Source organism: Pristis pectinata, chromosome 17, assembly GCF_009764475.1.
Source record: "Pristis pectinata isolate sPriPec2 chromosome 17, sPriPec2.1.pri, whole genome shotgun sequence".
Lineage (NCBI taxonomy): Eukaryota > Metazoa > Chordata > Chondrichthyes > Rhinopristiformes > Pristidae > Pristis > Pristis pectinata.
The window spans coordinates 41,634,281-41,649,436 of record NC_067421.1 but is presented as its reverse complement, the minus strand read 5'-3'; the positions used below and the strand labels follow the sequence as shown (position 1 = coordinate 41,649,436).

The window sequence follows — 15,156 nt, the reverse complement described above, 5'->3', positions numbered from 1 at the left end:
AAAGGCAGTGGACGTTGTCTACATGGACTTTAGCAAGGCCTTTGACAAAGTCCCACATGGGAGGCTGGTCCAGAAGGTTAAGTCACTTGGCATTCAGGATGAAGTAGTGAATTGGAATTAACATTGGCTTAGTGGGAGAAGCCAGAGAGGGGTAGTAGATGGTTGTCTCTCTGACTAGAGGCCTGTGACTAGTGGTGAGCTGCAGGGATCAGTTCTGGGCCCGTTGTTGTTTATCATCTATATTGATGATTTAGATGATAATGTGGGAAACTGGATCAGCAAATTTGAAGATGACACCAAGATTGGGGGTGTAGTGGGACAGTGAGGAAGGCTGTCAAAGTTTGCAGCGTGATCTTGACCAGCTAGGAGAATGGGCTGAAAAATGGCAGATGGAATTTAATGCAGACAAGCGTGAGGTGTTGCACTTTGGGAGGACAAACTAGGGTAAGACTTTCACAGTGAATGGTAGGGCACTGAGGTGTGCAGTAGATCAGAGGGACCTGGGAATACAGGTCCATAGTTCCTTGAAAGTGGCATCGCAGGTGGATAGGGTCGTAAAGAGAAATTTTGGTACTCTGGCCTTCATAAATCAGAGCACTGAGAGTTGGGATGTTATGTTGAAGTTGTACAAGACATTGGTGAGGCTGAATTTAGAGTATTGTGTGCAGCTCTAAAGATATCAATAAGCTTGAAAGAGTGCAGAGAAAATTTACATGGATGTTGCCGGGACTTGAGGACCTGAGTTATAGGGAAAGGTTGAATAGGTTAGGACTTCATTCCCTGGAGTGCAGGAGAATGAAGGGAGATCTTACAGAGGTATACAAAATGATGAGGGGTATAGATAGGGTGAATGTATGCAGGCTTTTCCCCCTAAGGTTGGGTGAGACTAGAACTAGGGGACATAGGTTTAGGGTGAAAGGTGAGATATTTAAGGGGAAACTTCTTCACTTAGACGGTGGTGCAAGTGTGGAACGAGCTGCCAGTGGAAGTGGTGGATGTGGGTTCAATCGTAACATTTAAGAGAGGTTTGGATAGGTACATGGATGGGAGGGGTTTGGAGGGATATGGTCTGGGTGCAGGTAGATGGGACTAGGCAGAAGATCAGGTCGGCATTGTCTAGATGGGCCGAATGGCCGAAGTTTTGTACTGTGGTGTTCTATGATTCTAGGAAGAAGCTGTTCCTGAGTCTGGATGTCCGGGCTTTCAGGCTCCTGTATCTTCTCCCAGAAGGTAGGAGAGAGGAAAGGGAACGGCCAGGGTGGCAGTCAGCTCAGCAGTGCCATTGGTTTGAGGAATGGGGAAGGTTGTCCTTCATGGTCACACGTATCATCTATCAACAGCAGCAAAGCAGGTCACCTGTGTATTATTATTGCTGCTGTGTTGTGGCCCAGGCAGCTGTAACTTCCCTAAAGTACAGAGTGACTGTACTTCCAGATGTATCACCTGGATAACACTTGGAAGCATTGTTGTGAAAGATGTTGTAGAAGACCAGATCTTTGTGGCTGATGTTTCAGAGAGCTGATGAAATTTCACCTCAAGATCAGTCTGAGCCTCTTTACTTGCTGCCTTGTTCACTGTGCACAGTGTGTGATGTGCAGTGTTGCTACGTGATTACAGCCTTAAAGCCTTCCCAGTGAATTCAATCCTTACACGAGCAGGTGTGCAGGGCCAACACAGCCTGCCTCATCTTTAAGCAATATGGTTACCGTGATTTACTGACACACCGCTGGGATTTTTAAACAATCAACAGACTCCTGACAGATTTAAGGCTGAGATATTACTTTTGGACACTTGCTTTCTGTCCTTGGAACTAATTGAATATTTAACCTCTGCAAACAAACTAAACCACATCTGCTCAAACATTGAATTTTAGATGAGTTTTTTTTAAATGTTTGCTGTCTTTAAAAACTGATTTCTTTATTGAAGCAAGAAACTTATTAACTTGCAGAATAGCACATTGGAGGTGTTTATGTGTGGATGCAGAAACTGGGGTTATTCACAGATTTAAAAAATCAATCGAGAGTGCATCAAACTGGAAGAGTTCATACTTTAAACTTGTAGGTGGGATTTGATGAGGTCCAAAATGAAAGGTGTAGCAGTCAATGCAGGAGCAGGACAGCCTTGGGTCATTCTCTCTTCTCCCCTCTCCCATCAGGTAGAAGATACAGGAGCCTGAGGGCACGTACCACCAGGCTCAAGGACAGCTTCTATCCCACTGTGATAAGACTATTGAACGGTTCCCTTATACAATGAGATGGACTCTGACCTCACAATCTACCTTGTGACCTTGCACCTTATTGCACTGCACTTTCTCTGTAGCTGTGACACTTTACTCTGTATTGTTATTGTTTTTACCCTGTACTACCTCAATGTAACTGCACTGTGTAATGAATTGACCTGTACGATCAGTATGCAAGACACATTTTTCACTGTACCTCGGTACAAGTGACAATAATAAACCAATACCAATACCGTATCACTATTTGTAAATTGGTTTATTATTGTCACATGAACAGAGGTACAGTGAAAAACTTTGTTTTGCATGCCGTCCATACAGATCACTTCATCACATCAGTGCATCAAGGCAGTACAAGGGAAAACAATAACTGAATGCAGAATAACGTGTCACAGTTACAAAGAAAGTGCAGTGCAGGTAGACAATAAGGTGCAAGGCCATAACGAGGTAGATTGTGAGGTCAAGAGTCCATCTTATCGTAATAGGGGAGAGTTCAATAGCCTTATAACAGTGGGATAGAAGCTGTCCTTGAGCCTGGTGGTACGTGTTTTCAGACTTTTGTATCTTCTGCCTGATGGGAGGGGGGAGAAGAGAGAATGTCTGGGGTGGGTGGGGTCTTTGACTATGTTGGCTGCTTTACCGAGGCAGCGAGAGTATTGCATCATGTTACCAGCCAACAGATCTGTAACACTGGTGATTTCCCCTCTATCCCCAACAGCCCCATCCCCCCATCTCATCTCATTTGCTGCTGAAACCCATTCCCACCCTCTTTGCCTCCAGCTTGCTTGTTCCGGTGTGTCCCAACCAACCCCTCCTGAACGACCCTCCATAAATCCAATGCCATCAAAACCCTGTTGCCTGATTAACCTGGTGCTGTGTTGGACCACCCCTGCACTCGCTGACCCATACCAGTTAACAGCACCTCAGCGGTAGATTCCTGATCCTTGAATTCCAGCCCCTCCATGGCATTGCCTCCTGTCAGTAATCACCTCGCATCCTATAACTTCACAACAACTCAATTCTCTCCAATTCTGGAGGAACTCAGCGGGTCAGGAAATATCTACGGAGAGAAGTGGACAGTCAACATTCTGGGTCGAGACCCTTCATCTGGATTGGATCCAGACCTCGTCCAGATGAAGGATCTTGACCCAAAATGTCGACTGTCCATTTCCCTCCACAGGTAAGATATCTTTATTAGTCACGTGTACATCAAAACACAGTGAAATGCACCTGTGTGTAGAGTGTTCTGGGGGCAACCCGCAAGTGTCGCCACGCTTCCGGCACCAACATAGCATGCCCACAACTTCCTAACCCGTACGTCATTGGAATGCGGGAGGAAACCGGAGTACCCAGAGGAAACCCACGCAGACATGGGGAGAACGTACAAACTCCTTACAGACAACGGTTGGAATTGAACCCGGGTTGCTGGCGCTGTAAAGCGTTATGCTAACCACTGCACTACCGTGCCTGACCCGCTGAGTTCCTCTGGCATTTTGTGCGTCGCTCCACAGATTCCAGTGTCTGCAGTCTCTGGTGTCTCCACCTCTCCAATTCTGGTCTCTTGATCAACCCCAAGTTTCATCATTCCACCCTTTCAGCTGCCCGGGCCCCGAGCTCTGGGATGTCCTCCTCCCTGTCTGTCTTCTCCCTTGAAGGTGCTCCATCAAACCTCCCTCTTTGACTGAGCTTGAGGTGATTGGGCTTCCTCGAGCCGGGGACCATGTAGCAAACCCCTCAAAGGCTGCAGGATCTCTCATGATGATCCGTACATCTCCCCTTGCAGCCCAGAAACTTTTTACCTCAGGCACTCCCTCGGGATCGGGGGTGACTCACGTCCACTCCAGTTCTGTGGTGACTGATCAGGTCAACATGGGATCCGCAGACTCTGCCACAGACGGGATAGCAGATGGTGGAGTGGGTGGGGAGTCGGAGAGGTGGACCGTTCCGTCTGCTGCTACACAGGACCTCTGTGTGCTGGATCCTGGGTTCTCCACACTATCCCCAACAAAGCATCCTGGCTGGTTGCATCACAGTCTGGGATGGCAAATCGAATGTGTAGGAACACATAAGCTGCAGAGAGTAGTGGACACAGCCCAATACATCACTGGCACATCCCTCCCCACCATCGGTAGTATCTACAGGAGGTGCTAGCTCAAGAAGGACCTTTGATGGTGGATGTTGCCTTCTTGAGGCAGCGCCTCCTGTAGATACTCCCGATGGTGGGGAGGGATGTGTCCATGGGTCCACTACTATCTGCAGCTTCTGGGCTGTGCCATCTTCTCACAGCTGCCAGCGGGCAGGAGGTACAGAAGCCTGAAGTCCCACACCACCAGGTTCAAGAACAGCTACTTCCCTTCAACCATTCGGTTCTTGAACCAACCGGTACAACCCGAATCACTGCAGTTTAGCAACACTGTAACCACTTTGATCAGTTTGCACTAAAATGGAATTTGTTTTGTTCTAATTGAGTTCTTTCTGATAAAAACTCTGCATAATTTTTGTTTAATTTATATTTTTCTTGTGAATGCTGTTTATTTGATACTCTGTGCCTGTGATGCTGCTGCAAGTAGGTTTTTCATTGTACCTGTGCACACATGGACTTGTGCATCTGACAATAAACTCGAATTTGTCTACAATGGGACCTGGTGTGCAGTAGGAAATGGATGGATTACCTGCTGATGAGCTCAGGCTCCTGGGGAATAGATCATCCTGGGAATATGGGAATGTTGGAGTCTGAATGTACCAAAGGCACAGAGTGTTTGTGGAGACCATCAGTCCCACGTGAGGGGTGGTCCCTGTGAGTGATGCCCACATCCCAGAAGAGAAGAGCTGACCTGACTCCGTTGCTTTGCAGGGTCCAACCAGTCCTGAGTAGGATTAAGGAAGATCGCACGCGCATCGTCCTGCCGGCCATCGACAACATCAAGTACAACACGTTTGAGGTGCAGCAGTACGCCAACGCAGCTCACGGCTACAACTGGGGCCTGTGGTGTATGTACATCATTCCCCCCCAGGAGTGGCTCGACCAGGGAGATGAAGCCGCACCGATCAGGTCAGTGGGAGGGCAGAGGGACGCGGGATCAGAGGAGGGGGAGGAGAGGGTTGAAGGAGCACTAACAACGGGGATCGCTGGAGCAGACGGGGGGGAGACCTGTTTCCAGGGGCAGGAAGGACACGGATGAGGGGAGGGGAATGTTTCTCTGTGGCGTGTTGTTGTGTGATGGGGTGCACTCTGGAAGGGCAGCAGCATCAACAGGGGCTTGGTGAATTGGTTTATTATTGTCACTTGTACCGAGGTACAGTGAAAAACTTGTCTTGCACACCGATCGTACAGGTCAATTCATTACACAGTGCATTGAGGTAGTACAGGGTAAAACAATAACAGAATGCAGAATAAAGTGTCACAGTTACAGAGAAAGTGCTTTTGCAGGCAGACAATAAGGTGGGAGGCCATAACAAGGTAGCTTGTGAGGTCAAGAATCCATCTTATCACACTAGGGAACCGTTCAATAGTCTTATAACAGCGGGATAGAAGCTGTCCTTGAGTCTGGTGGTTCGTGCTTTCAGGCTTTTGTATCTTCTGCCCAACGGGAGGGGGGAGAAGAGAGAATGTCCTGGGTGGGTGGGGTCTTTGATTATGTTGACTGCTTTACCAAGACAGCAAGCAGTATAGGCAGAATTGTAGACAGCTTTTAAAGGGGCATTGGGTAAATTCTGGAGGAGGCACAACTGTGGGCAAAGGGCAGGGAAGTGAGAAAAAACCCTCAGAGCCCGTACGGGCACAATGGACCGAATGGCCTTTTACTGTGCTTTCTGACTAGTTGATATGATTCCTCTTCACATCTTTAAGGAAGATGTTTAAGTTTTTTGAGATGTTGAAGACTCAAGTTTTAAGAATAAATTGGACAAATACATGGACAGGAGAGGTCTGGAGGGGTATGGACTGGGTGTAGGTAAATGAGAATAGCAGAATAAAGTTTTGGCACAGACTAGAAGGGCCAAATGGCCTGTTTTCTGTGCTGTAGTGTTCTATGGAAGATGGAGTTTCAGGTAGAGATGAGGCACGTTCCCATGACAAGCAAAGGCAGAACTAATTAATCCAGAGTTCCCTGGATGACAAGAAACAGAGGAAGAAAAAGTTTTTAAAAGGCTGCTTATGACAAGTGTTGTTTTAAACTGGTGGTGACTCTGGAATTCTCTGCCTTGACGGATGGTGGAGGCTGGATCACTACAAGTATTTAAAGTGGAGGTGGATAAGTATTTGATCGATCAAGAAATGGAGAGGGTTAGGGAAAATGGCACAGGAGAGGAGTTGAGGCCAGCATAGATCAGCCACGACCACATTGAATGGCAGGGCAGACTTAAGGGGCTGAGTGGCCTTCTCCTGCTCCTATTTTCTTGTGACTACCAGTGAGGATCAGGCTGATTGCAAAGGAATCAGAGGGAAGTGAAAATTAAAATAAGACAGACAACGAGAGCATATGAGAAAGGATTAGGTGCCAACAAAAATGGGAATCCAAAAGTGTTTTCATGACAAATAAAAAGTGAGAGGAGATGAAGGAGTGGGGCCCATTGAGGGCAAAAGTTGGAAACTTGTATACTGATGCTGAGAGCATTGCCAAGGTACTGAATGAATACCTTGCATCTGCTTTCACCAGGGAAGAGGATGGTTCCAAAGTGATAGTGATGGAGGAAATGGTTGAGGTACTGGTGCTGTTTAAAAATTGATAGCACAGAGGTACTAAAGGTCGCCTGAACCTAATGTAGGCAAGTCTCCAGGACCAGATGGGATACATTCTAGGATGTTGAAGGAGGTACAAGAGGAGATTTCAGGGGCACTGACCATAATCTTTCAATGGTCTTTGGATTCGAGGGAGAAGAACTGGAGGGTGGCAAACATTACTCCCTCGTTCACAAAAGGGAGTAAAGGTAAAGCCAGCAGCTCCGTGGTGGTCACTTTAACCTCGGTGGTGGGAAAGCTTCGAGATATTAATTGGAGACTGGTTTAATAGTCACCTGGAGGAAAATGGATTAATTAAGGCAAGGCAGGAAAGGTTTGTCTAGGACAAGTTGTGTATAACCAGGTTGATAGAATTTTTTGATCAGGTTACGGATTGAGTTGATGCGGTGTGCAGGCACTTCCAGAGGCTTTTGATGAGGTGTCACAGAATAGGCATCAGCTCATGGCATTAAAGAGACATTGAGGGCATGGGTATGAAGTGCGTTAGGTAACAGACAACAGTGGGTCATGGGGAATGGTGGTTTCTTGCTCGGTGGGGGGGGGGGGGGGGGGGGTGGGGGGGGAGAAGGTGAGTGGTGACATTTGTACTGGGGCCATTGTTTTTACTTATCTGTACCAGTGCCTAGACTTGGGGGTGGAACCCACGATCTCTAAATTTGCAGGTGGCACAAAACTTGGCAGCAGTGTGAACTGCAAAGAGGAGAGTGATAAACTGAAGCAGGATAGAGAATCATAGAATTGTACAGCATGGAAGCAGGCCATTCAGCCCAACCCATCTATGCCAGCCAGTACTACCCCCATTGCCCAGTACTTGATCCATAGCCCTGTATGCCTAAGTGATTCAAGTGTTCATCAAGACACTTCAAGTGCTGTCAGTAAGCCAGCTTCAACTCTTCTCTCAGGCAGTGTATTCCAGGTACATACCTCTCTGAACTAGCTGATGGAAAGGGCAGGCAGATGGCAGCTGGAGTTTAATGCAAAGAAGTATGATGTGCTGCACTTTGGTGGGAAGAATGAGGCCACACCGATAAAGGGTATTGTTCTGAAGGGAGCAGAGGGACCTCGCGTTATGTAAACACAATTCTGGGCTCTGTGGGGTAGAGAAGGGGAGTCATGTTGAACCTTTATAAAACACTGGTCTGGCCTCAACTGGAGTATTGTGCTCAACTCTGATCAACACAATACAGGAGGGTGTGGAGGGATTATAGAGGGTCCAGAAGGAGAGTTACGAGAATGGTCCCTGGGATGAGAGACAGGTACAAGAATAGGTTAGAGGGGCTGGGGCTGGCGTCTTTGGAGGAGAGGGGTCATGAGGGGTCTATACAGAGTGGTGAGGGGGGGCTGTTCCCATTGGTGGAAGGGTCAAGGAGGAGGTCACAGGAGGAAAGTCTCTGTAGCCAGTGTGTGGTTGGAATCGGGAAGGCACTGCCTGAAGACGTGCTGGAGGCAGGTTGCCTTGAGGCCTTCAGGAGGGAGTTGGATAATTATGTGGAGGAGGAAAATCAGCACCGCTTCAGGGAAAGGGCCAAGGTGGGGATGGAACGAGGGAGTTGTCTAGTACTGAGCCAGTACAGATACAGTGGGCCAAATGGCCTCCTGTACTGAAACGGTTTGGTGACTATGGTTCTGTAATCAAACAAACCATGGGAAGCAGGGCTGGTGGCTCATGGCCTGGTCAGAGATCAGTCACTGTCGAGGATGGTCACAGTGGATAGTGGTGTTAGTGTGAGATCTTTGGTTGATTACGAATCAGGAGTCTCTGATCTCTTTCATTGTCAGTGAAAGTTATTTCCTTTCCAGGGTTGATGTTTGTGTGGAACTCTGTGCCAACACGCAAGATCAGGGTGTGTAAGTGGATGAGGTAAAGGGGGTGAAGAGTATGTGGGCAGGTAATGATTGGAGCCCATTTGCTCAGGTGGTTGGTGGACAGTGTCTCAAACCGGTCTGGCCAGATCCCTTGGCAACCCTCTGTTCATTTCTGCACATATTTGCAGATCGGTTTGCCAACCATATAATTCTGGTCACCCGGTTAACAGGAAGTGTGTGGAGACTTTGGAAAGGGTACAGAAGAGGTTCACCAGGATGCTGCCTGGATTAGAGGGCATGTGCTATAAGGAGAGGTTGGACAAACGGGTTGTTTTCTCTGAAGTGTCAGAGGCTCAGGGGAGACCTGATAGAAGTTTATAAGAGGTAGGGTAGACAGTCAGAATCTCTTCCACCCCCCCCCCCCCCCAGAGTAGAAATGTCAAGTACTAGAGGGCATGTATTGAAGGTGGGGGGGGGGGGGGGGGAGTTTAAAGGAGATGTGCAGGGAAGTTTTTTTTTACATAGAGAGTGGTGGGTGCCTGGAACTGCCAGGGGTAGTGGTGGAGCAGATACGATAGTAGCATTTAAGAGGCAGTTAGATAGACACATGAATATGCAGGGAGTGGAGGGATGTGGATCACGTGCAGGCAGAAGAGATTTAGTTTAGTTCGGTGCAGACATTGTGGGCCGAAGGGCCTGTTCCGTACTGTTCTATGTTCTAAACAAAAGGAAAAGAGTCTGCATTTCTATAGCACCTTTCCCATCCCTTTCAGGATCTTGCAAAGCACTTCACAGCTAGCAAAGAATTTGCTGAAGTGAAGCCTTTCTGTAACATGGGAGGTGCAGCAGTTTGTGTGGACAGTAAGCTCCCACGAACAGAATTATAATAATTTCCAAGTTATTAGCTTTTGTTTTGCCAATGTTGAAGGTTTAAATGTTGCCCAGAATAGCGAGGGAGAGCATTCTTGCCCTTCTTCAAACTAGTAGCCATCCATGGGAACTTCAAAGCCCACAGTTTTACATCTTGTCCAAAAGACAACACCTCCAAAGGTACAGCATGGAGTCTCCGGATGGGGGAGTTGAAGCCAGGGGCTTCTCAACGCAACTTTGAAAGGCAGCCAGGAATACCAAACAGGTCAACCAGAGCAGAAGCAGCTCGTGAAGGGAATGCCAGTTGGGTAAAGGATCCAGTTGCAGTTAGGAAGCTGGTTCTCAGAGTAACATGTTAGTGTGTGATCTGCCTGGATAAACCTGCCAATGAAACTTTCTCCATTCTCCTTGACAACAGCAGCCTCTGTCTTGGATTGCCACTTCCAGCTTCCATGGCAACAAGGTGTTCAGGTCCAAGTAATTAGGAGGTGTAACTGGCAGCTGGGTCAAGCAGTTGGCTGTGAATAAGAGTTAGAAGCTTACTCGGGGAAAATTCTCTGAGAAAAGGCAGGGCTTAAATGCCAGGTGTTCCTGGACTAACAAAGCTGCAGCACTTAGTGGCAATGCAGTTGGAACTAATTTATTCCAGAATAATTACACCCAAGGTTGTATATCTCCAAAACAACACTTAAAAAGGGACTCGATCAATACCCCTGAGAATTATCGCAATGCTCATTTGCAGAGCGGAGGTGTTTGTGGAGGGAGAGGTGCTGGTTTGTCAGCTATTGGGCAGCCTTTGAAGGCTCAATCATGACAGCTCTTTTTAATTAGTTCCTGGGAGATAAAGTGGTTACCATTGACTGGGAAAGCACTTGCTTCCATTGTGACTTTCACATGATCACGAGGCATCTTAAGGCCAGTTAAGGGAAGGGTCGCTGCTGGAAATTAGGAAATGGAGCAGCCAAATTATGCACAGCAAGCTCCCACAAACAGCAAGGTGAATAAGATAAGATCTCTTTATTAGTCACATGTAATTGAAACACAGTGAAATGCATCTTTTACATACAATGTTCTGGGGGGCAGCCCACAAATATCACCACACTTCTGGCGCCAACATAGCACACCCACAACTTCCTAACCCATACGTCTTTGGAATGTGGGAGGAAACCGGAGCACCCGGAGGAAACCCACACAGACATGGGGAGAACGTACAAACTCCTTACAGACAGCAGCCGGAATTGAACCCGGGTCGCTGGCGCTGTAAAACATTACTCTAACTGCTACACTACTGTGCCTGAAGTCACCACTCTCTACAGCCTGGCCGTAGTAGATGGATCAGTTTGGTCTCCGTGCCAGGTATGTTTGTCGATGGCAGCAGCAGGCACATTGGTGCCTTATGAGACTAGAGTTGCTTGTCCCGCCCAAGCCATGGTATTGATGCAGAGGCCAGGATAGAACAGAACAGAAGAGCACAGGAACAGGCCCTTCAGCCCACAATGTCTGTGCCGAATACAATGCCAAGTTAAACTAAATCTCCTGCCTGCACATGATCCACATCCTTCCATTCCCTGCCTGTTCATGTCTGTATAAATGCCTCTTCAACGCTGCTATTGTATCTGGTTCCACCACTTGCCCTTTCAAACCTCCTTTAAACTTTCCCCCTCGCACTTAGTTATGCCCTCCACTATTTGACATTTCCACACTGGGAAAAGGGCTCTGACTACCTACCCTATCAATGCCTCTCAATTTTATAAACTTCTGGCAGGTCTCCCCTCAGCCTCCGATGTTCTGGAGAAAAACCCAAGTTTCTCCAACCTCTCCTTATAACTAATCCAGGCAGCATCCTGGTGAACCTCTTCTGCACCTTCTCCAAAGCCTCCGCATCCTTCCTGTAATGAGGCGACCAGAACTGCACACAATACTCCAAGTGCGGCCTGACCAAAAGTTTTATACAGCTGCAACGTGACTTCCCGACATTTATACTCAGCACCACGACTGATGAAGGCCACATACCTTCATTGCAACCTTATCAACTTGTGTTGCCATTTCCGGGGAGCTATGGACTTGGACCCCAAGATCCCTCTGTACATCAATGCTATTAAGGGTCCTGCCATTTACTGTACACTTTCCTCCTGCATTTGACCTCCCAAAGTGCAACACCTTGTACGTCTGGATTAAACTCCATCTGCCACTTCTCTGCCCACATTTCCAATCCACATTCTGCTGTGTCCTTTGACAACCTTCCTCACTGTCCACAACTCCTCCAACTTTTGTGTCATCTGCAAACTTACTAATCAGCCCACCTACATTTTTGTCCAAGTCAGTTATATATCTCAAACAACAGAGGTCCCAACACTGATTCTTGTGGATATGATCACGAACAGGCCATTCAACCCCTAAGAACAGTCCTATCTTTCAGTGGGAACATGGTCAACTCTGCATCCTAACAATATTGGTATTGGTTTATTATTGTCACTTGTACCGAGGTACAGTGGAAAAACTTGCATACCGATCATACAGGTCAATTCATTACACAGTGCAGTTACATTGGGTTAGTACAGAGTGCATTGATGTAGTACAGGTAAGAACAATAACAGTACAGAGTAAAGTGCCACAGCTACAGAGAAAGTGCAGTGCAATGAGGTGCAAGGTCACAACAAGGTAGATCGTGAGGTCATAGTCCATCTCATCGTATAAGGGAACCGTTCAATACTCTTATCACAGTGGGGTAGAAGCTGTCCTTAAGTCTGGTGGTATGTGCCCTCAGGCTCCTGTATCTTCTACCTGATGGAAGAGGAGAGAAGAGAGAATGACCTGGGTGGGTGGGGTCTTTGAATTATGCTGGCTGCTTCACCAAGACTGAGAGGTACAGACAGAGTCCAAGGAGGGGAGGCTAGTGTCCGTGATGTGCTGGGCTGTGTCCACAAAGTGTGTGTACATGGATATGTTTGTTTGACCCAATTTGAGCTGGGGCCTAGGGCTGGCCTCAAGTGTGCAGGGTCACAGAGTGGATAATGAGGACTGGCTTATTTCACCTTGGAGGGCAGTCAGTAACTAGGGGGTGTGGATTTCAGTTAATCAACTGATGCATGAATGGGGAGTTGAGGGAAAAAGTGGTGTGAGTGTGGCTTGAAGGGTCAATGAGTGTGTGCTTTCAGCTGAATTTGAAAATTTGGCAAGAGTGGCTCTTGAAAAGCTGGTGAAGATGCTATTGGTGGAGTTTTGAAGATCATTGAGTGTGATGCAGGTGAAATTTGAAAGGACAATGTGTGCATGCCTCAAGGTGATTCTGAAGCCTCAGGCTCATGCACAGAGTTCAAGTCCTGTGGAAATATCTTCAATAGAGTTCTACATGGTTAGTATAGAGAAATCGAGAAATCTGATCAAAGAGAGGAGAACAAGCTATTGATTAATCGAGCTGTGATGCTAGAGTGTGTGGCGCTCAGCATCACGATGTGGAGATAGAAAAGATAAGCTTTAGTAACAACGACGTCAATACGGGGGAGAGTCTTGTCTCAGTACAAGCTCTGTACTTGAGACAAGACTCTCCCTTGTACCAGTTGCTGGGTGTGGATTTGAATGAGTCCTGATGCAGGATTTTGACCTGAAACATCAAGTGTCTTAAATGTTGTTAATGTACCTGCCTCAACCACTTCCTCTGGCAGCTCCTTCCATATACAGACCACCCTCTGGGTGAAAAAGTTGCCCCTCAGGTTCTTAATAAATCTTTCCTCCCTCACCTTAAACTTATGCCCTCTAGTTCTTGATTCCCCAGCACTAGGGGAAAGATAGTGCACATTCACCTTATCTATGCCCCTCATGATCTTATACACCTCTATAAGATCACCCCTCATTCTCCTACACTCCAATGAAAACAGTCCCAACCTGCTCAACCTCTGTCCCTCAAGTCCCAGCAACATCCTCATAAATCTCCTCTGCACTCTTTGCACCTAATGGCACCTTTCCTATAGCAGGGCGACCAAAACTGAACACTATATTTCAAATACGGCTTCACCAATGTCCTGTACAACTGCAACATAACATCCCAACTTCTGTACTCAGTGCCCTGACTGAAGGCCAGTGTGCCAAACACCTTCTTCACCACCCTGTCTACCTGTGATATCATTTTCAGGAAAAATGAACCCTTTATGTCTCCAAAATTTGAACGATCTCCTTATAGCAAGTCAGGTGTGGTTCATTAGTTTATATTCATAATGTAATCTATAATAATTCACCAACAAAAACACACGCACATACACACACGTGCATACTCTTTCGCACTCACCCAACACAAGGCCATCAGAAATAGAAGCTACGACATTCATCACTTGTACCTGCTCCATCCTTCAGTAAGTCATGGCTGATCTGACTGTAACCCGAATTCCACATTCCCATCTACCTCCAGTAATCCTGCTTATCAAGAACCTATCTAGTTCTCATACTCACTGGGGTAACCTTTGTAAAACACTGGTTGGGCCACAGCTGGAGGAATATGTCCAGTTCTGGCACCTCACTCTCGGGAGGATGTGAAGGCTTTGGAGAGGGAACAGATCTCCTTGTGGTTCCTGGAACGGGAGACTTCAGTTCTGTACATGGACGGGAGAAGCTGGGGTTGTTCTCCTCAGGACAGAGGTGGTGATGAGGGGACCTGACAGAGGGATTTAAATTCATGAAGGGTATATACAGATTAAATAAAATGGGGCTGTTCTCATTGGTGGAGAAGTCAAGAACTAGAGGATGCAGAAAGGGGGTGACTGGCAAAATAACCAAAAGGACATGAGCAAAGCCTTTATTTCCGCAGTGTCGAGTTATAGCCAAGGCAGAGGTGAGTGTAGCATTCCATAGGAGTGGCATAAATAAAGCATGCAATGCAATGGGAAGTGGGACTAGCTGGATCGCTCGTATAGTATGGGCTTCTTGGGCTGAATGGCCTCCTTCTGAGCTGTAATAAGTCCATGACCAGCCAGGTGTCATCCATCTAATGCTGTGTTCTCAGACTGAAGGTCTGCTCCCGGATGGCTATCAGTGAGGGGTATAGAGATGTAACGTCCCTGCCTGATGATCTCCTCCCGACGAGGCAAATCACTTGCATCTCCCTTCTGAGCCCAGAGCAGTCAGAACTGATGTCAAAGTGGTTAGAATAGCCTGCGATGTTTTGCTTCGGATGGATAACCTTGTCAGAAAGAATTAAATATTGATTCAAACCAAGGTGTGAAAAGATTTGCCTTGGACCAGCCCTCGTGCTTTCATCTGCTTGGTGCAGAGCTCTGGAATCCGCTCCTTAAATTCCTCTCCCTCTTTTGATCATTGGTGCCAATATTTCAGTCTGCATCTTTGATTACACGCTTGAGGCAAATTTTGTTATTTTAAAGATTATCTACAAAGGTAAGTTGTTGATTTTGCAATGTGTATTTTGGAATAAACACTCAGAATGACACTGCCTAGAATTAACAGGTTACCAGCATCTTAAATGATTAAGTTGTACATTGAGATCCCAGTGAAG

At 47.0% G+C, this 15,156-nt stretch overlaps 1 protein-coding gene across 1 annotated transcript in view; it reads left to right on the top strand.

Annotated features, from left to right (window-relative positions):
• galnt9 (polypeptide N-acetylgalactosaminyltransferase 9) overlaps positions 1–15,156 on the top strand; it is a 172,542-nt gene that overhangs the window by 54,861 nt on the left and 102,525 nt on the right. The window contains exon 5 of the mRNA XM_052032123.1: positions 5,091–5,288. Coding sequence (XP_051888083.1) covers positions 5,091–5,288 — 198 coding nt within the window. The remainder of the gene's footprint in view (positions 1–5,090; positions 5,289–15,156) is intronic.